The sequence below is a fragment of the Periplaneta americana genome, chromosome 3, assembly GCF_040183065.1.
Source record: "Periplaneta americana isolate PAMFEO1 chromosome 3, P.americana_PAMFEO1_priV1, whole genome shotgun sequence".
In the NCBI taxonomy this organism is placed as follows: Eukaryota; Metazoa; Arthropoda; class Insecta; order Blattodea; family Blattidae; genus Periplaneta; species Periplaneta americana.
The window spans coordinates 123,884,522-123,906,033 of record NC_091119.1 but is presented as its reverse complement, the minus strand read 5'-3'; the positions used below and the strand labels follow the sequence as shown (position 1 = coordinate 123,906,033).

Below are 21,512 nucleotides of genomic sequence, written 5' to 3'. Positions count from 1 at the left end.
TTCCTCCTCTATGATCGAAACAAAAGTATATTTACAAATCGAATGCGACGAAGACTTCCCTCTGCAAGGAGCTCTAGTCTAAACATTGATAACTTGCACAGCTATGTCTAGGCGATAAAATGTGAGTAACAACTCAGAGTCACGAGTGAGATATGTCCAGGAGGGGAAAATATTTATTAATATGAAATTCAAACTGATCACTCACTCGACCCTTTACCACTCACTGAGTTGTCCGATACATCTCACTCACAGTTTTATTAATATCTGCCAATGCCTCAGTTAATTAAGGCAAACTTTGAAAAGCTGAAGGAGAAGAAACCTGATCTAGTGAAAGCAAACTGTCTGACCTTTGTTCTGCACAACTGCTCCAGATATGGGTGTATGAAACTGAATATCGATACTGAAAACCTTAATCTAAAGATCAGGTCTGTTCTTTGTTGTTTTGTAATTTGTTAATCACTTTAACACATCAAGCACGGCTGTCACACCAACAGCTGATAATATAAAACAAAGGAAAGTGTAAAGTGATGCCAGTGCAATAACAATGGTAGCTGCTGCCATCTCCCATATCGCATAGACGTGAGTCCAGGACTGATGATGTTTATGCAAAGAACATGAAAATGTGTAAGCTTACTCATTTGAAATACAAAGACTCATGCCATTTATGCATCAAGACATGCATCTACTACATACAAATGCTTGTATAGCACTTAAATCGATTTCGATAAAAACTGGACTTGTGCTGTTCAAGAAACTATCGATTCATACATATATCAAGGACGAATTCGTTTAAGCACATAGCCTTGATGTACTATAGCTCCCTCTATACTATTATAATCTTAATCCTACAGGACTTACCTCGTGTAAAATAAAAGGAGAGGACGCAAAGAATTTATCCAATGAAAATTTATGAGTAAAACCCCAGATCACATATAGATTGCTCATTCCTATGTTAAAATCGGTTGCACTTTGAAGAGAACAACTGCCAGGATCGCCACCCGTCCACCATAAACAAACACCAGATGGCAGTACAGTCGCTAATGTAGTTCAAATGGGAGTTATGACGTGACTCCTTATGTAACAACTAGATTGCAGCATAGTAAACCTGACAAAAGTTGTTACTGTCAAATCCCATAATGCAGAGCAATCTGGGTATATATGGTCTAGGGTAAAACAAATACTTTGTGAAGAACTCTTCGAACAATGCACCAAAAGGAACAGATAGTGTGCTGTGATCAGGTTCAATGGACACTGCAATTGACAGTTTTATTCCAAGACCTGGGGAACTCTGCCACTGACAGTTTCGGAATTTGGCTCAGAGATTCAGACTAGGATACTTTCAGCTGGATGGTGCTGCACCTCACATCATCTCAAGAAAGATGGACTGGCAGAGAACATCTACAGTGGCTAACATGTTCGTCAGATTTTGTGTCGTGTGATTTTTGGCTGTGGGATATGGTATAAGAACGTGTTTATGCTACCAAGCCACACAATGCCATTACAATAACACTAAAGTAAGCAGTATATCCAAACTCTAGAGAGAACATGGGAAAGGTTCCATATGTTGACAATGGCAAACAATGAGACCCTATGAAGAAATGAAGTCGGTAGTGTTATATAATAAATTTTAATCACCCTAATAAGTTACAAGAATGCATGCACCAAAAGTTTTCCCCAGATGTAAATTTCACAGATCAACTAATGAAGACAATTTACTGACAAACTTTGATAATGAAACTGATTGAAAGAACATCTTACTCGTCACCTCAGAACCAAGGCCCTCCAATATGTCTTCAAGTATTTTGCACTCAATTTCAAAATTGATTAATCCTATGTAATTTGACTTTTCTTTAAACGATTCTGTTTTAAGTACTGTTTGAAAATGAGGTAGCCTCAGTAGCCTTAACTACTACTAATTCAAGTTTTCAACAATGTTATATAATACATTACTAACCTTAAGATGATCTAGAGAGCAAATGTGGTTCTCATAGAGCATAGGGGACGTGAATCCAATGCGGCATACACGGCAATATGGCATCAGGAATTTCTTTATGGCCTGCCAAACAAAACAATGCCTTTATATAAACATTGAATACGAAAATTCAACTCTTTTTTAATTTGTTATTGAACATAACAGGCAAAGACCAATTACAATGTTCAAGACTGACAATGTAATTTATAAAACACAGACAAGGAAGGAGAGAGAGAAAAAAAAAAACCACGCGCGCACGCGCACACGCACACACACACACACACACGAGGAATTGAAAATAAGGTGTGAAAGTAGCTTGAAATTAATGAACAATAATCTATAAAATATAACAAATAATTATGTACTTAAAAAATTCATATTGAAAATATCAACATTCGGATGAAGATGCAATTTTTATTGTATAATTGTAACATTTAGTAAACTGGGGAATTTTTGTGCAATTCAGTATTTGCCCTTGGTATGAAAAATAAATTTCGAAATTTTGTATAAAACTTAAGTGCATATAATATAATAAATCAACACAGTCCAACTTATTGTTAATAATTTTATAAAGAAAGTTTGTTGCTGCTGTTGTTTGCTAATGCTGAATTTCTGTCAATGAAATCATTAATTCTCTCGCTTTCCAGTATTTTTCACTCAAGGACGCCAAGTTGATAGTGGCTGGGCAGTGTTGGAGATGATTTTGATCCATTTCTCTTGAAGATCACATAAGGGGCAGAGTGGTGAAGGATATATTCCAATCCTGTGGAGATGCTTGACCAAGCAGTCGTGGCCCATAAACAGTCTAAAAATTGCAACTGCTTTCTTCCTTGGGTATCCAGGGATGTTTTGGGTTGAGACAGATTCCCACCTTTTATTTTTGGAAATTAGGAGATGATTTGTTATAATTTTGTGGTATTGTGAAGTAATTATTCTTTTTGTTGTATAATAGGATAATTGTGTAGCAGGTTTTTGAATAGTACCACAGACCTTTTTGGCAAGATAATCAGCAGTATCGTTGCCAGTCAATCCGCAATGTGCTGGCATCCATTGAAAAACTATTTTTTTTTCTTTAGGTTGTTGAGGTGAAATAGACATTTCCAGCACTCAAGAATTTGTTGACTTTTTGGTGTTAAAGTGGATGTTATAGCTAAAATGGCTGTTTTTGAGTCACAAAGCATTACTGCTTGCTGGAATTGAGCTATTCTGTATAGAAGATTTTGAAGTGTCGTATATATGGCCTCGACTTCATCAAATTTTAGTACCAAATCCAAGGGGTTTGTAAAAGGAGAACAGATGACATGTAGTTCTAGCACCTGCTCCAATTTGATTTGTTAGTAAGGAGCCGTCAGAAAAAATATGGAGCCATTGTTGTTCTGGAAATCTTGTATGGACTGATTCTAAGGCTAATGACTTCAGTATGTCTTTCGGAGTGTCATCTTTTTTGACATCCTCCAGTAGATCTGTATAATGTTCAATATCTAGCATTTGTAAGAGGTTTACTTTAAAGAAAGTTTAAAGATTGACAATTTCGTCTAATTTGCAAACTAGTAAAATGGAAATGTTGAAGCATTGTACCATAACTCTCATAAGTAGGATAATTATTATGAAGTCTATAACACACCATTACTGAAATTTATTTTGAATTTTTTCTAGTAACAATATATTTGATAGTAACTGGGCTCCAGATAACCGCAGCACTCTAATTTAGATAGAACAATGGAATTATACAAAATTATTACAGCTTTGACTTTAAATTTGCAAGAATTTCTCATAAATATATATTATTAATATGACTATGAAATGTAAAATTACTGCTAAATAATATACCTATATATGAATATGTGGATATCTGTAAATTATGACTTACCCGATGCGACTCAGAAGCTTGATGCTTCGATTTTAGTTGTCTGTAGTGCAACTTGCAAATAGGACAGAAATTGGAGCGAGATGCAAGTGATCCATGAACTTCTTCAGATTCTTCCAAAATTCGCTGCTTCTGCCTCTGGCTCAGGCGCATACGGGCAAGAGTTTGCTTAAGTCTCAGGGACTGTTTGCGCATTGTGTTTGTATGCTTTGAAGTGTAAAGATGCAAAGTATATTCCTAGAAAAAAAATAAAAAGCATATGAACTAATATGAAAACATTCACAGAACCGTAAACATTGTATGGACTAAGTTAACTTAAAAAGCTCTATTATGCAAACACAATTAGCACACCCACGTGATTAAAACCTTCTTTGATTCGTAAAAACTACAACTAGATCACAGTACTTCAAAATCAATCTTAAATTAAAGTAAAATACACAACCCATTATTAGCAACAAACACACATTTACAGCATGTAAAAGAATTCTGTCAATGAATGAGAAGGTTCCAGGATAAATTTGCCGGTAATTTCTCGTCCACATTGGAATTCAGGCAATACAATGGAATCCGAGTGCAAATGTTGCCCATCCTCCATCTACATCATACCTACTGTGTACCATGTACAGCAGACCATTCCAACAGCGTTTGAGGGCTAGGGAGCCCAGACCTGCCCTGTGTCTGTCCAGAGTGGACCCCCACTCCTGTCACTGAGGCTGTGATGATGTACAAATGGATGTGATCATCAATCCTTCCCCTAGTCTGTTCGATGATATTTTTCAGGCATTGCTGGATTGTGTGTTCCGTCAATCATTCATCCATATGGTTTACCATCGTTTGTGCTTAACTGTTGTGAACAAGAATGAAGAGAAGTGTGTCGACAGTAGTTCAGGATTTAACCCCTCAAGAGCATGTATCGTGTTGTCCAATCTGACGACAACAATGTTCAATGTTTCATATACCATATCAATGTACAGGCAAAACATTAAGCGTCACTTTGAAGTTAAACATTCTGGTACCCAGGCTCATATCAGCGAAGAGAGAAAGGCATTAATAACGAAACTAAATGCCGAAATGCAGTCTTCTTACGAGATAAATACAATTTCAATTACTAATTAAGTAGTCAAAGTCAATGTAATTAAATTAATGGTTACAGTAAGTTTATTTTGAACAGATGTCTACAATGTATGAGAATTATTATAAAAACATTTGTTAAACTGCTAAAGGATTTTCTATCAGTTCAACTATGTATTTTTTTGTATAGTGACAATGTCATTAAAATTTCATTTTTCCTTTTCTTTCGCAGTACATTGAGCCAAGCTTCGAAAGAGCTGGACAGCAAGCTATATTGTTGCCCTAAATATCGCCAAAAGTAGCCAGTCTTCTATGGATGGAATGTTTGTTAAGGAGTGCATGATTTCGACTTGAGAGATACTGTGTCCTTCTCTGGTGACGTTACTTGAGTCAATTACTCTTTCTTCACAAACAATCTTCAGCTGCGTGCAGGAGCTTGGTGAACATTTTTAGGATGCCTTTTTCTGTAAATGTTGAGCAGGCTTCAGTCAAATTCCAAACAGAATTGATGCTTCAATATCACAATTTTGAAAGATAAATACTACAATATTCAAGGTGGTCTCGTTGAGTTTTATAAGAACTTGGGGCAAAAAGAGTTCCCACACTGATATGCAAGTTAATTGCTGTTTGGCTCTACATACCTTTGCAAAAACATATTCTCATATCATGAACCTCAATAAGAGTAAAACTAGATTATGTTTGTCTGATGTTGCTTTGGAAGCAGTGTTACAAATTCATTCTGCTCAAACAATTTTCCCTGACATAACTAAGTTAGTGAAATCAAAGAAATGTCAGATGTCTTCCTAACTATATATATATATATATATATATATATATATATATATATATATATATATATATAAAATTGTTGCATTATTTTGTAAAGGCTGATTGTTGTAATTCTTGAATTCTTTCTCTGGCATAAAGTGTGCCGTCCTTACACCTCACTGACTCACTCCACTCCTTCCACACATGCTTCCCTCTCAGCCTCTTTCCCACCCACTCGCTGGCTTTGGCATGGCTCCTATGAACCCAGGGCTGCCACGTGGCATCATGGTGGCTGTCCACTTGGAATGGTCTGATGTACAGTACTATTTTCAATGCTGTGGTTTGAATTGGTGACAATTTATATTTTAATATTGCAAAATGGGTTACTTTATGAAGCACCACAGTTGACAGATGTACATACGGTGAATGTAATGCAGCGCACATAACAATGTGGACACGTCAAAGGGATGAAATGTTTGCCAGTAATCATTGACCTCGGAAGCCGTTTGCGACCTTCCTCACTAACAGCTCGAGCATCTGAATCCTGCTTGATTGTAACCTGAAATTAATACACAATTAGAAAAATGACAACTCTTGATTTTAACACAGCATAATCTTCTTGTAAATGTATAGAAGTCTGAAGCCTATTACTAATTTCAACTTTAATAGGCATGAAGGATATTGAAGTTATTATTTTTTATGTTTATTGAATATTTAATTTAACAGTTTGTTTCGATCTATCAAGTTCACTAGATTGAGATACAGGATTACAATATTATGACTGATTAAAAAATACTTTGTTCTGAAGTATGAGATGACTATTATGATGTGAATGTCCACTCTAACACAGGATGAAAAGCGATGTCTGCACAAAGTATTACGATATTTTAACGTTATTCTGAAGCAGAACGAAAACAAACAAAGGGAAACTCCTTTGACAAATCATAGCTCGGGATTTCTACAACTTTCTTCTCTACAATTAGGTTTAGGCAGTTGAGGACTCCAGAGAATTCAATACTCGACAATGAAACTTGGAAACACTACTTGGCAATTGAAACAGTCTTCACTGAAGGTAGGCTCACATATGATAATAGAGTAATGAAACAGCTTACATGAACACCACCATCATTCTTCATATCAGACTTCTTGGAAGGAGAGCCAGACAGAGAACCTGCATCATCGTCATCATCCTCATCATCATCAACTTCCTCTCCTTCCTCTCTCTCCTCATCCTTGCCTGAAGGTTTGGGTTCTTTTTTCTTTTCTTTCTTCGTCTTTTCTTTCTTATCAGGAGTTTCACCTTCCTCCAATTCATCATCATCCTCTTCCTCCTCATCATCATCTCCATCAACCTGTTAAAAAATCAGAATGTGTCTAATGTAATGCATTTCAAAAAGCAAATATTTTTATGTCCTCAAAAATAAAAAACAGGATGGATTGCATTCTCTTTTGCAAAACTACAAGGAGTTCTCTCATGTAAGAATACCACACATCGTTATGGCCTGAATCTAGCACGATCTCTTATATATTGGAAAAATAAATATCTCAATTATAATACGACCTACACTTCGATACTCTTATAGAATAGAAGTCTACCACAAAAGTTATCTGAACTTCAACCACAACCATGTTACCAAAAATACAGCACTTCATCACTTCACAAGTCATTGTTAATTCTAATCCATGTTGTAACTATTCAGTCCACCAGCAACTACACACTGAGTTTTTACATCACATTATTGCGGTCAAAACATGATCCCCTTCAAAAGCAACCAGTCACTACACTGTGTTACATCCTCCCTAAAAAAATAATTACTCCTTCTGGCGTTATATTTCGAGCAGAGAGGAAAGGCTGAGTAACAGTTGGTGGCTGACTGGTTCAATGTTGTTAATAAATCCTTCAAGGATAACCTGCGCAGACAGTTGAACTGGTGTAGTCATGTCCTATGAATTACATTTCTTTTAGGACTGTTTTTATGGGGGGGGGGGGGGGGACCGCTGTAGTAGATTCGGACCAATACCACCAGTAGCATTAACCAAAACACTATGGAATAGTCCTAAACTGTATCACCGTGGTTTAAAAAATCATGCCTGGATTCACATTACAGAATGAGTATTGGATCTGAGTCCTTGTGGGGAAGAAGTACTCTTGAAATTTCGACCAGTGTATAGTACAGATGCCCACCCAGCATCGTGATGATTTTGGAGAGCTATGCTAGGTAGTAAAATCTGGTTTCGAAAACCGGCTGTAAGGACTAAAGGGAGGAAGGAAATAATCCTGCAGATCACATTACCGAGGCATGTGGATGTAGCCCAGCAGTGCCAGTCACCTTTGGCCCTTTATGGGCTGTCACTCCAAGAATTACTATGGGACTATTCTAAAATGATATTTCATTCAGCACAATTTTTATACACTGTTTACCAAATTGTAACGAGAGTTCTAAGTTGGAGAGTTCAATAGTTATCACAAATGAAAAATAAAAATAAATTTAAATAACAACACAATGCGAAATTACCACCAACACACAAACAAAACTTGTCCATCACACATTCAACCACGCAACTCAACCATAAGGACATGCAAAGGGAGGAAGGAGGCAAGGAATTAAGAAGACTTCCACATGCCAAAAAAAAAAAAAGAGTTCTAACATATGCAGCCAACAGCATAACAATTATGCAGACAAAATGGTGATTAAAGATGCAGTACCACTAAAGAACCTTCTAAGCACTAGGCCTCAACCAAATGAATTTCTGAACATCCCTTTATATTTGGACACTGCAGAGGATGACATTTATTCCCCTTAGTTATGATATGAAACATGATACCGGGGCCTCTAAAAAAAAATCTCCCTGGTGCCATCCAATTCACATAACCACAGAGGCACTGGCGAGAAGTCTCTAGAAATCTTAAGACAATGTAGCCTTCCACAGAGCAGACTCTTCCCTTTACCCCAGATGCTCCTTCTGAAGTAATGAACAGGCTTCGCATTTTTGTCATGCTGAATTTGAGGAATATAGCCTTGCACGAAGAGAATTCAAATGTCTGATGCTCACTGCATAAGTGGCGGTACAATAGGCCTACACTGAATGTAAATAATGGAGTATATCATGACAACACTGCAATTTAATTTTAATGGTCTGCACAATCAAAATGTTTTGAACAAATATGTTTGCCACGCCACTATTACAATTGAATTTCAAAATTAATAATTTGATAATAAATGTAATACAAACAATAATTTACACCTATTTATTGAAATTACTACTATTATAACAACAAAAAGTATATATTCTAAGAATATGTTACCGTTCCTTACACAAAAATAATCATTTCCAAATTCCGAAATAAACAACTGCAGTGTAGACATTGATGGCGGCATTTGTCTCCTGGTGCACCTCTTCTATGAACGAGATCACAATGAACTCATCGACATAAAAACATATATAATAACGCAAGTCAAAACTCATAGAGGTCTTGTAATCTGCTTGCGCCTTTGACTGACGCCATTAATGTACCAGGAGAAACTACTTCATCCAATATAGCTCTTCTGACAAACATGTGAAGCCTGGTAATGAAGCATCTCTCCTCAGAGGGAATCAAAGCCCTCACTGAGGAACTCAGCATGGTTAAGGGTAAGAATTACAGAGGCACATCACGAAATGGAAACAAAAATAGGTGGAACAGGGAATGGCAAATGACGAGAAAGGCTGAAGTAACCAAGACATTCTTCCCCAAAGTTAAGATTAGGCTTTAAAAAACCATCATGGTAACACCACATTTTACTCTTCTCATCACAGGCCATGGAAGAATGAGATTGTATGTTCAATGATTCAAAATCATGGATAGTCCTGAGTGAATGTGTGGTGTAGGGAGTGAAGTTAGTTAAGGAGCAAAACCAACTCAAATGCAAAATTGCAATGAAAGGTGGAAAATGACCAGTTCTTAAAAGTGAGATAGTTAAAACTTACAAGACAGACTACAGAGTTTGCAAATAAAGTCATCTTTGTGTTATTGTGATGTAAATATATGTATGAGGGTGGATCAGAAGTAAGGCACAATATTTGTGTTGGTATTGCAGTTGGGATGTTGACATTTCACCTAGATATAGTTTAAAGTTTTTACTACAGACAATTTGTTTTATGAAAGAGTAGTGGAACAGAGAATTTTTCTCCATTTCACTACTCTTTCATTGTATGATGACCCAGAATATCTACATGGAAACATATGTACTTCGGTACATTAAAACAATATACTGTATAATTTGTTTTGCATGTGCAGGGAATATTCAATAAGGAATATAGCAGTAAACCTAAAAATTTCTCGTTCTACTGTCAATGATGCTATTCAAAGGCTGATGCAAAGTGGTTCCAACAAGGACAGACAATGAAGTGGGAGACCCAATGTCACTAATGAAGTGGAGGATGTCAATTAGTGTGTCGAACAAAACAAACAGACTGACAGCACCTGAACTACAAGCAGACTTCAATAACAGTCATGGCACAAAAACATCTCTTAACTACAGTTAAACATCGTCTAAAGAAAGCCAATCGTAAGAGTAGGGTAGCAGTGAGAAAGCCTTTGCTAAGGCATATCAATAGGCAGAAAAGACTGAAATGGACTGTAGCACACAATGAGTGGACTCTTCAGGACTGGAAAAGTGTCTTGTGGACAGACGAATCAAAGTTTAAAGTGTGTGGCCATAGACATAGTGTCCATGTTCATCAGTCTTCCAATGAAAAGATGCACTCTGACTGTATTACCCCAACAGTCAAACATGGAGGTGGTTCAGTGATGGTCTGGGGATGTTGGTATGCTGCACAGAATAAAGGACATCTTCAATCAAAATGGCTACCATCGCATAATCTCCAGCTGTGCACTACCATCTGGCCGGCAATTGAATGGATGTGACTTCATCTTGCAACAAGACAATGATCCCAAGCACATCCAAACTTTGCAAGAATTATTTAAAGCAGAAGGAAGAAGCAGGAGAAGTCGTGAACATGGAATGGCCACCTCAGCCACTAGATCTAAATCCAATTGAACTCCTGTAGGAAGAGCTGGACCGCAGTGTACATAGTGTGTGTCTCACATCAGAAGAAAGTCTGTGGAACATTCTGGAGTCTACCTGGAATGAAACTTCAGCAACAGCTTTGCAGAAACTGGTGGAAAGGATGCCAAGAGTGGTCAAGAATATCATTCGAGCACAGGGACGATTCTTTGATGAAAAGAAAGTGTGATGCTAATTTGCCTTCTAAACAACTAAAATGTAATATCTAATGTTGTAAATGTGTGTCATGATCACTATAATATATATTGTGTGAAATTCTCTTAGAATTAATTGTATTTCTTTTTCCTCTCATTAACAAAAAAAAAAGTTAAATAAACAAATATATATATATATATATATATATATATATATATATATATATATATATATATATCTGTGTGTGTGTGTGTGTGTGTGTAAATTTCAAGGTGTCTGGAAACTTTTGGCCTGCAGGGTATTTTGACAACTTATTCCCTTTATATATACACACTTCAATAGGGTGACTTTTGGCCTGCAGGGTATTTTGACAACTTATTCCCTTTATATCCACACACCTCAATAGGCTGACAATGTGCCAGAAACCCAACAAGCATATAGTTTGTCTCAACATTTACTTTTTTCAATATACACTTCACCTGTGGTCAGTAAATGGGACTAATTCCTATGTCATTTGAGGAAGTTGTACTATCCATTAGAGTTATTCAATTATCTGTACAAGTATTTTCGTTATTTTCTTTGATGTTGGAGGTAACAGCTTCGTTTCGGAAATGACCTCTTCCTCAGTTTCATCAGATATGACTTTTTCTTTCTGTTAACAGGCAGAATAACCTTTCAACATTAAAATCGTTAACTTTGTTGCACTCTTATTGAAATCACATTCTTTAAAATGCAAATTACAGACTTCGGATGTCATTTTAGGGGATCGAAGATAACCTAATTTTGGTCTGTTTAAATACAGAAATTTCCATATCTCTCTTAAAACTGGATAAGTAGAGAAAGAAGAAATACTCTATGTTTTTCTTTCCTGTAGAAACAAATTTATAATATGGAACAAACCATATTTATGAATGGAATTCAATGGATCCCCCAAAAAACTAAATTAGAGATCTTTAAAAACTGTTCTTTTTCCCCTAACCCCATCAGGTTGTTTTTCGACATTTCTGATCTCTCCTGGTGGTGGCTTTGGTCTAACCCATTTCTGAGGTTGAGGTGCCTGGAAGGTGGAGTTACATTATCCCGATGATATGGTACGATGATCAGGATTATGTGGTGTTATGAGAGGTCTTAAATTAAACTTACCTAAGTTTCAGACTGTGAACGAACACAGGAATGATTCCCTTTAAGAAAAACTTCCTGTTCTCTAACCGAGAATCGAACCCGGAACCTCATGAACTCTATCCAGAAACTCAGACCACAGTCTTAAAAGCAAGGTCAAAGCTGTGCTTCTATAATATGTTTAGAAACTTGGGTATCCAACAATATAAAATCAAAATTGCAAACCTTTATAAAACAGATGTTTACAGAGAAACTTGAACATGCACTGGCCAGTAATAAAAAGAAAATCTGCGAGACTAGCAGAAGAACCAATTGAAATCCAAAATTAGAAGGCGTAAATGAAGGTCAATAGCTCACATTACAAAATCTGCGGATTCCATTGAAAAACTGGCTTTGGATTACTATTACTACTATGAGTGGGATAAAACTTACCAGGAACACATTACATTATGTTGCCGATACATCTGACAGCAATACTGCAAACCTACACGACAGTTATTTGCTCAGAACAAGCAAACATTTCCCGGCCTTCTATATTTCAAAGATATCATGCTATCACACCCATCCTGTTACTTGAAGGTAGGGAGAGAAATGAAAAAGTTGGAGAGTTCTTTAAATACCTGCATAGTTTATATGCACAGATGTTGAAAATTCTCCTAGATTTTCGAACTCTTTCATATTGCCAACACACCATTATTCCAGAACCATGAGAGAACTGACACTACTATTAAACACGTACGAAAATAATGCGTCGGCATCAATGGAGAAGTCTAGAGTTTAGAACAGTGTAAATACAGAATCATTAAACTTTACCCTTGTTTGAGGATGTTTCCAATGCACAGTGCATTGTATGCAACAAAATACAGGTTCTAGCTTACAACTCTACGTCCCTATTGAACTTTGCAGACATTTGAAAATCAAGCACCCTTCATACTAAAGACACGCCTCAGATAACAGTGAGTTATATAACCATTCTTATATATATATATATATATTTTTTTTTACTGCACTAATAACTTTCATGGGTTTATAGGACGCTAAATGTAGATTTACCAGCACTGGCAACAAATAGTTCAGATAACTATGTTTAGTAGGTACAGCTTGTCAATTGAGGCCTTCATTAATATTTTATTGGTTATATATATATATATATATATATATATATATATATATATATATATATATATATATATATATACACACTTTAGTTCATGGAAGTTTTCTGAAGTAACACTGCTAATAGGTGCACAGTGAACTCTATATTAGGTGCTCATTGCAGAACTTTCAGGTAGACGATAGTGTACGTGTACATAGCCATCTCAATCACAGAATGATAAAAAAGCAATTATTGTTGGTATTTGGCGTGAACGACGTAAATAATACTACTGGAGACAGTGCTAGATGGAACCAGTCAGCTGCAGCAGCCTTAATGCTAGACATGTACTTCAATCAATACATGAAAAATTATGAAACTATACCGAAGGTAGCTGTGAAAATCAAGGGAATTAAAAGTGATGTTTTTCTTTCTAATGAAAAATCTGTTTAAATGCATATAGCAGATGTTGAAGGCGCAACAACAATAGGCATTTCATTGTGTCTTCAATGGATCTTTTAGAGCCAAAAAAATTTTTGCATCTAGGTAGATACCCAAAATCAAAAAATATTCGTCTGACGACAAAAAATCTTAAGTTCATGAGGAAGATAATTCGAACTTCTATTTACAAACAAGTCCTGATATCATAGAAACAGATTATTTACTGTAAGTTACATAAAGAAAATGCTAACATGTTGGAACTATAATTGAGTAAATTAAATGTATCCTACAGTATTATTTATTATCAGTATGAAGTTTACAAAACAGTAATGAAACATATTGGTATTACTTTGAACCAGTACCAACAGTCTGGTAACTATAGGCCGAGGCACAGTTACCAGTTGAAGCATGTTAAATTGTAGATGAGTCTATACGTACAGATAAATGTCATTCCAGAAACCAGGTGTGAAACAATGATTTTTCAATAAAAGTGATACACTAAAAAAAAAAACAAACAAATGCAAATGATTACTAATCCCAATGAAAACGCAATGGAAACTTTGTATGTTAGTATATATTGTGCTATAAAGGTGTAGAAACACACAAGCTATGTGCAAAACATGAAGTGTATGTGAAAGTCTACTATAAAAGGAAGTTGCATGAAGTTTTACGAATTTCAGAAAAATTCAGTTCCTTTATTATGCTGTGAATGATATTATCATTTATAGTTTATTTCCTCTATAGATAGATAGATAGATTTATTCGTTCCATAATATTCTTACATTTGCTTTATAGCAAATAATAAAGAACCTGTCCAATTCTTACGTTTAACAATAAAATGCAATACATATAAAATATGTACAGAATTAATACCTTAATAACAATAATATTTTATACAATGTAATATGTTTACCATTTAATAGTATTATAATATTTACACAGTACTGTGAAATGTCAAGAATTCATCTACAGAATAGAAAGTGTGAGATATTAAGTAATTTTTTTAGTTTTGCCTTAAATAATGCAGGGTTTTGGCTATGAGTCTTAATGTCTTCAAGAAGACTATTGAACATTTTTATCGCCATGTAACGTACTCCCCTTTGAAAGCATGATAAATTTGATGATGGCGTATGAAAATCATTCCTTCTGCGGGTATTTATACTATGTATGGCTGAGTTAGTTGGAAAATTTTCTTTATTACATAAGAGGAAATTTATTGTAGAGTATATGTATTGATTTGTTAAGGTTAGAACCTCTAATTTTTTAAAAAGTAATCTACATGATTCTCTAGCCTTTGCTCCAACTATTATTCTAATGGCTCTTTTTTGTAATAAGAATATATTTTTACTATCTACAGAATTTCCCCAAAATATTATTCCGTAGGACATAATGGAATGAAAATAGGCAAAATATATTGTCTTTAAGATACTGCTGTTTAGAAATTGCTGTAACGACCTAATTGCGAAGCATGCTAAGCTAAGTTTGGGGGTTATTTCTTTGATATGATTTTTCCAATTTATTGTATTATTAATATGCAAACCAAGAAATTTGGTTGTTGATGTTTCTAGTAGAGGTATATTGTTGATAGTTGTGTGCAATGTTTCAGAGATTAAATTTGAAGTGGCTTTAAATTGAATTATGTTAGTTTTATTAATGTTTAATGCTAGTTTATTGGTTGTAAACCAGTCATAAATTTTAAGGAGAATTGTTTCTGTTTTATATTTGAATGTGGCAAAGTTCTTGTCTGAAATTATGATACTTGTGTCATCATTATGGGGCCAAGGTCATTTATAAAAATTAGAAAAAGAAGAGGCCCTAATATAGATCCTTGTGGGACCCCTGTATGAACATTTCCCCATGTTGAAGTAGATTTAAAGGAGTTATTAAATGCGTTGATTTCCACTTTTTGTTTTCTGTTTAGGAGATATGACTCAAACCACTGATATGCTATGCCTTTAATACCATAGTATTCTATAGTTCAAAACACACACCGAAACCGTTCATTTAATGTGCACAAACATAAAAGGATAACTTTTGTTCTCTGGATTACACACAAATGGCATTCTTTGTAATGCTAAAAAATGAAACATTAAACTGTACAATTTAGAAGTTTTTCATAAACTTACATATACAACTACTACTATGAGGAGCTCAGAACACAAATGGTGTGATTCCATCTGGGATACTTCTGTGAAAAATTAGTTTCTAAAACTGAATACGTCTAGAGAACATTCAGTAAACAAGTGCTGAGATCTGAGCATTGTCGTAATTTTTATATGCTTTCCTTGTAATAGTGAAAAGCATGAATATTTTGCTAAAAAATATGCCAGTGACTCCATTTTCAGGGTCCTCTCATATGTATATTGTAGTCATTTCTAATTTAAGGACATCAATATTTAAAAGTGACACGAATGTTAAAACACAATAGAGTTCATTCATGCTTAACATACGAGTTTCGACAAGAGATGCTAACACTATAACAATGATGGATTCTTTAAAAAAGTACTCATTACATTGCTTGCAGTGGGGCTATTGAGAATACAATATTTGTGACAAAAATAAACAATTCTGCATATAAAAATACTTCCCAAAGCATATGGATCTGGGAATAAACTGGAAGCTCATTTTATACACACTTTCATCTTATGCAAGGAACTACAAGTTAAATGGAATTTGAGTTCAATGTCATGCTTTCTGATTTCAAATGAAGACTTTTTTCTTTTCCCAATGGAGGGTTCTTAACTTTTGTTCACTGTTCCTATTCCATGAGTGGCTCATAGATGTGATTAGTGCAGGAAAGCAGAGACCACTTAACTGTGACAGAGACTGACTAGACTGAGTGCACAACAGGCAGTGGGTCATTGTCATTATTATTATTATTATTATTATACTGCTCGTATCTTTCTTAGATCAATTGACTCTTGAAAATCTGGCCGAAAGTTTACAAGAAATTGTGTGTACATACTTACTGACTAGACCAGCATTTTCCAACCTCTTTGAACATGTGACACGAAAGCTGTAATTTAAAATCTCACAACACACACTCAATCTAAACCAATTCTTCCTATCTAGGAGGGAATATTATTATTATTATTATAATATATATATATATATATATATATATATATATATATATATATATATAAATTGGTCCATAGTGGTACTTCTGATGGAAAAGTGTCGCAGTTTGGGTTTTTCTCGAAGTTCTCCTGTTTGTATTAGGCATCCACATTATTCCATCATAATTCCATGAATGTCAGCTAGTGACACATGGAGAGTGCTGGCCTAGGGATGAGTGGGGTTGCCTGCTATGAAGGTTCACTGCATACCCTTAGTGTTGCCAGCTGATGTGGTTCGGGAATGTGCCTAGTTTGAGGGTCAGTGCAATAGTTCTAATAAGGTCGCAGTAATGGGTTGTTGTGCCCCTACCTTAAATTCAAATTCAATTCAAGGCTGAAACGATATTCTAACTTTACTGAACTGGCAACCCTGGCTGCACGTCAGTCATTCTCTTGTCTGCCATTTGCAAACTAAATTGTTTACTGAATGTTGACTCTTGTGAACTTGCTTTGCTTTTATACTCTTTTCTCTTTTATTTTTTTCAATTTTTGGTAAGCTAACCTTCACTATTTAATTTTCTTGTGGCACATCAGTTGAAAATAGCTGGTCTACATCAATTTAATGGGTCATTGCCCAGAGTATACTACAGAAGACTGGTCTACGCTACAACCATGATAAGACATATGAGGTACTATTCAAAGACATTTCGCTGGCCCACTAACTTGCTAACTAGCCCCAGCTATCGACTGGTTACTTGTACGGGATTCATATCATATATCACTAACACTGGTTTATGAATACGAAAAACGTTAGTTTCCTGATCATCCACTGGAAGCCCGTGCTAATGAATAAGAATACGGCCCATGAAGATTTGCCAGGATGCCACTGTGGAACTGGAGCTCTCAGAGAAAACCCCTGTGCTGCTCAGACCACAGGCTTGCCCAACACAAATTATAAATCGGGAGTACATCAGGGATCGAATCTGGGTCCACAGGATTATAAGTCCAGCACTTTAGACCACCATGGCGGCTGCACCGACAAAGCATATCAGTCAGAGAATTCACTTTTTCAGCATTAAATACATTTGTGTAAATTACAGAATTTTATTATTAAGTGGTAAACAAGCATGTCACATGGCATTCTAATTTACACTGTACAATCCAATAATTAATTGAAATCACCCCCACAATTTCACTTTCAACTGTCCATGTCTCAATTTTAGTTCTACTTACCTTTTCTAAATCTTCATCCCAATTTCCTTCTTTCTCTTCCTCATCACTAATGTCCTCAGTTGCTTTAGATCCATCTTTGTCCCCACCTTCCTTTTTAGCAGACAGAGCAGCTTCTCTAATCCTAATATTACAGAACAGGTTAGTAAAAAAAAAACAATAAAACAAACATACAGTACATAAATTCAGTCCACCCTTGTCACCCTTGTGTCAGTATACCCGATGTTATGTCTTGCAAAAGTTGCAGTCTCCGAGTTGCTTATCTCTTTTTTTTTTCACATTATTTCTATATCTTTTTATCTATATTTATGTACCGACTTATGTATATACTTTGAAGGTCATTCATCTTCTGAATAAGAAGTAACAGTTTCACGTTTAGTCATATTCCCCAATCAATGCAATATCTATTGTTACTTTTAATCATTCTTTTTTTTTTTTTTGTCATTGTAACCCAATTTCCCTCAATCTGCTTATTTCACTGTAGTACAACAGACTTTTTTTTTTTTTTTTTCAGATTGTATCCAAGAAATTTACATGCAAGTTTATTACACAGGTGTCACATCCATTTAACAAATACAGTTAACTAGTGACACTGCATTCTTTTGACATACAGCAATTCTTACAAGGATCTATAACATAGGTCATCTACCTGGGGATCTGCCAAATCCACAGTATTAATTATTTCCCCTCTCAATCTTGTGTGGGTTTTAACAACAAATATATAATCAAGAGCTGTGTTGTCCAAGCTCCTCTTGTTCTCTTTGCATTATCATTTTGTAACCATTCCTTCATATACCGTTAACAGATATTACCTCCGCAGCCTTTGAAGCTTGAGTCTCCTTAGGTTTTCAGCTTGTGATCTTGCTGCTAACATTCTTTTTCGGAAGGTGTAACTAGAATCCATTAAGCTTTTCTTCCTGATGAGTAAGTTGTCTGCTCGTCTAGTGAAAATCATTCTCGACATTCCTCTCGTTCCCCTGCCGCTAATGCGCCCCCTGAAGGAGCCTCGGGGGGAGGACAGATGTCGAGGGGCACTAGAGGGTGGGGGCATGCTTGAATCCAGCTGTTCAGCCTTTCTGTGAGGATAATCCTCCCTTGAACGGTCTCTGAAACTGCTGGCAGACCGCCTCTCCTCGCGGTAACCGCGGCCCCTTTCATCTCCATAGCCTCCTTTCTCCTCGGAGTAACCATAGCGGTTACTGTAATCACTCCCACCCCCGTAGCTGCCTTCCTGGCTACGGCGGCTAGACGAAGCCTGTATGCAAAGTCAAAACATAAAACAACCATTACAAGATCTCAAGGTGCAGCAGAGAAACATTCCCACCTGCTCGTTCACCATCACTGAAATACTGAAATATATAGTGAAATCAATTACACTTTTCAGTCTTCAATTAAAAAATCAACAATTCCGAGGTCAAGTAACATTGGACAGGTTTGCAAGTTACACAAAGACTTCAAATAAATTGAGATTTACTATGAAAATCCACCCAAACATATTTACTGGGCCATCTTAATAGCTGTGTCACAACTTGCTACAACACAGGTTTGCATACAACTTCTTCTCTGGACAAGATAATTTTAAGATGTACCTGTTATCATTTGGAAATGCACTTATCTCCGTTTTATTACAGATTCAACACCACTTGGTGGTGTTACATATCTTCAACTTTGCAGGTTAATAAGTTTTCATTAACGATTTTCTGTTTTATTTTAAGTAATGAATCGCATTTCACATTCATTTTTATACTCTTATTTGTTTTAAACGTCAGACCTGCCTTCCTTTCCAAGAGGCATATCAGTCATTCCACAAGCCCTGTGGTACATCTTTTCTAATACCAATTAAATTGTAAATTTCTCATTCTCTTTATATTTGAACATTAATACAAAAAAATCATTGGATAGGTAAAATGGAAACCTGTCCACAGTAGGAAAAATAACATACATCAGATGTAAACTTTTGTAAATATTATATAAAAGCAATCTTCCACAAGTTACAATCTTCTTAAGTGAGGAGAAGATATTTCATTTGCTTGTCCTTGTCACAAGAAAACTTAATTATTTTTCTTACTCTGTATTATACTAGACATAAAATTTCTTAACCACTGTCAATTTATAATCTTCTGACTCGTGATTTCTCCATTCTTCAGTGCTGTGCTTGTTCAAATGTTACAACATACCTGTAGTTACACAGAATGCAGCGAAATCCCAGCCCAAAACTGTTAGTGAAATCCAAATCACAAGATACTGTGAAACGAGAAAGGTGGCTTTCTATTACAAATAGATGAAAACAGTTATACCAATACAAATCCAACAGCATGGGAGAAGATAGAATTAAAACCAAGCGCCCAGGGAAGGAAGAATATAAACTACAAGAATAATACAACTAAATCAACATGTACAGGATCTCAAAATAGAGAGCGAACTTCATCTCACACGAATACTATAGCTCCTCCACATATTCATACAGTGCACACATATGCATGCATGAACAGATACACGAAAAGTTTGTGAACATCAGATATTAGGCAATGAAACCATATATCATCTTGCAGTGTAAAGTGATGCCCAAGTTTGCAGAACTTCCTACATGTGCTCGACACAATGACAAAAGAACAAAACTCATGATGGAGCAACACATGTTACGAAAGTCTTCTAATTGTATCTCTGTGTGGGACTACTTTGGCCGTCAGAAGAAAATATGCACGAAAGTATGACCAAAAATAAATACTAAAGTGAAAACATCAATATAGTTTATAAGATCCAAAACAATTGAATCAGTTTTTGCTCCAACTGATAACTGATGCTCACTATACAGAAAATAAGGACATTTCGAAAATATATTATAGTGAAATGACAGCTAACTTAAAAATATTTAACAAATCTAACTAAAGTAATTTTAATCGTCAAAATGACATTTTAAAATATTAATAACTATGACAAGATTTTCGTTTTGCTATTACCTGGACATTGTAACAATGCCATACAAGAATTTTTTTCTACTATATCTTTTATATTACTTTCTACATAATGTATTTATGATTTACAAATAGCTAGTGGTACAACCAAATCTAAAAAAATGTTAGTTAGAAAGTTCCAAGTTTTCCAATGTGCACCAATTCCATCAATTAAACAGCATCATAACAATAAGCATTTATTGTAAAATTTGATTTACACAGTAATACTGGCAATTTTAGTTGCAACACATTGTGTTTGAAAAGTCACTGTGCACTTATAACAATGCTGGAAATTATGTCTGCAAGTGGCTATATAAGCCTGAACCCACTTAATTTCCATTAAAAACACTTCCTGCTTATGATAATATACTACTTATGTACACAGTTATAAGCCATTCAAGTAATGGATTCGCTTTTCATGACCCCCATCTTTCAATTCTTGCACGGCTGTTACTTTGTACAGGAATAATTTCAATGCTCTTTCCAAACTGCTTTATGCACGGTTGCAAGCCAGATGCCTTCCTCGTGTCAACTTATGCTATGATTTCGATGGGCTGTGCAGCATAGTCAGAAATGTTCAACTTCCCTTCAATTACTTTAGGTAGCCTTCCAGTTTGTTTGCCATTAAGCACTCAGCTTGTCTCTCGAACTTCCGCAATAATTTGATGAACTACACTGTGATGAGGTTCAGTTGTTTCCGGAAATTTTCAGCAAATCCCTCCTGCACTGAATCT

General features: G+C 35.6%; 1 protein-coding gene across 5 annotated transcripts in view; it reads right to left on the bottom strand.

Annotated features, from left to right (window-relative positions):
- LOC138696491 (uncharacterized) overlaps positions 1-21,512 on the bottom strand; it is a 68,160-nt gene that overhangs the window by 25,301 nt on the left and 21,347 nt on the right. For 4 of the 5 annotated variants that reach the window (XM_069821523.1, XM_069821520.1, XM_069821521.1 and 1 more), the window contains exons 5-10: positions 18,637-19,079; positions 17,828-17,948; positions 6,791-7,030; positions 6,100-6,237; positions 3,843-4,076; positions 1,955-2,056 (exon numbers count right to left, since the gene is read on the bottom strand). In XM_069821523.1, coding sequence (XP_069677624.1) covers positions 1,955-2,056; positions 3,843-4,076; positions 6,100-6,237; positions 6,791-7,030; positions 17,828-17,948; positions 18,637-19,079 — 1,278 coding nt within the window. The remainder of the gene's footprint in view (positions 1-1,954; positions 2,057-3,842; positions 4,077-6,099; positions 6,238-6,790; positions 7,031-17,827; positions 17,949-18,636; positions 19,080-21,512) is intronic. The other variant, XM_069821524.1, reaches the window with a different exon arrangement.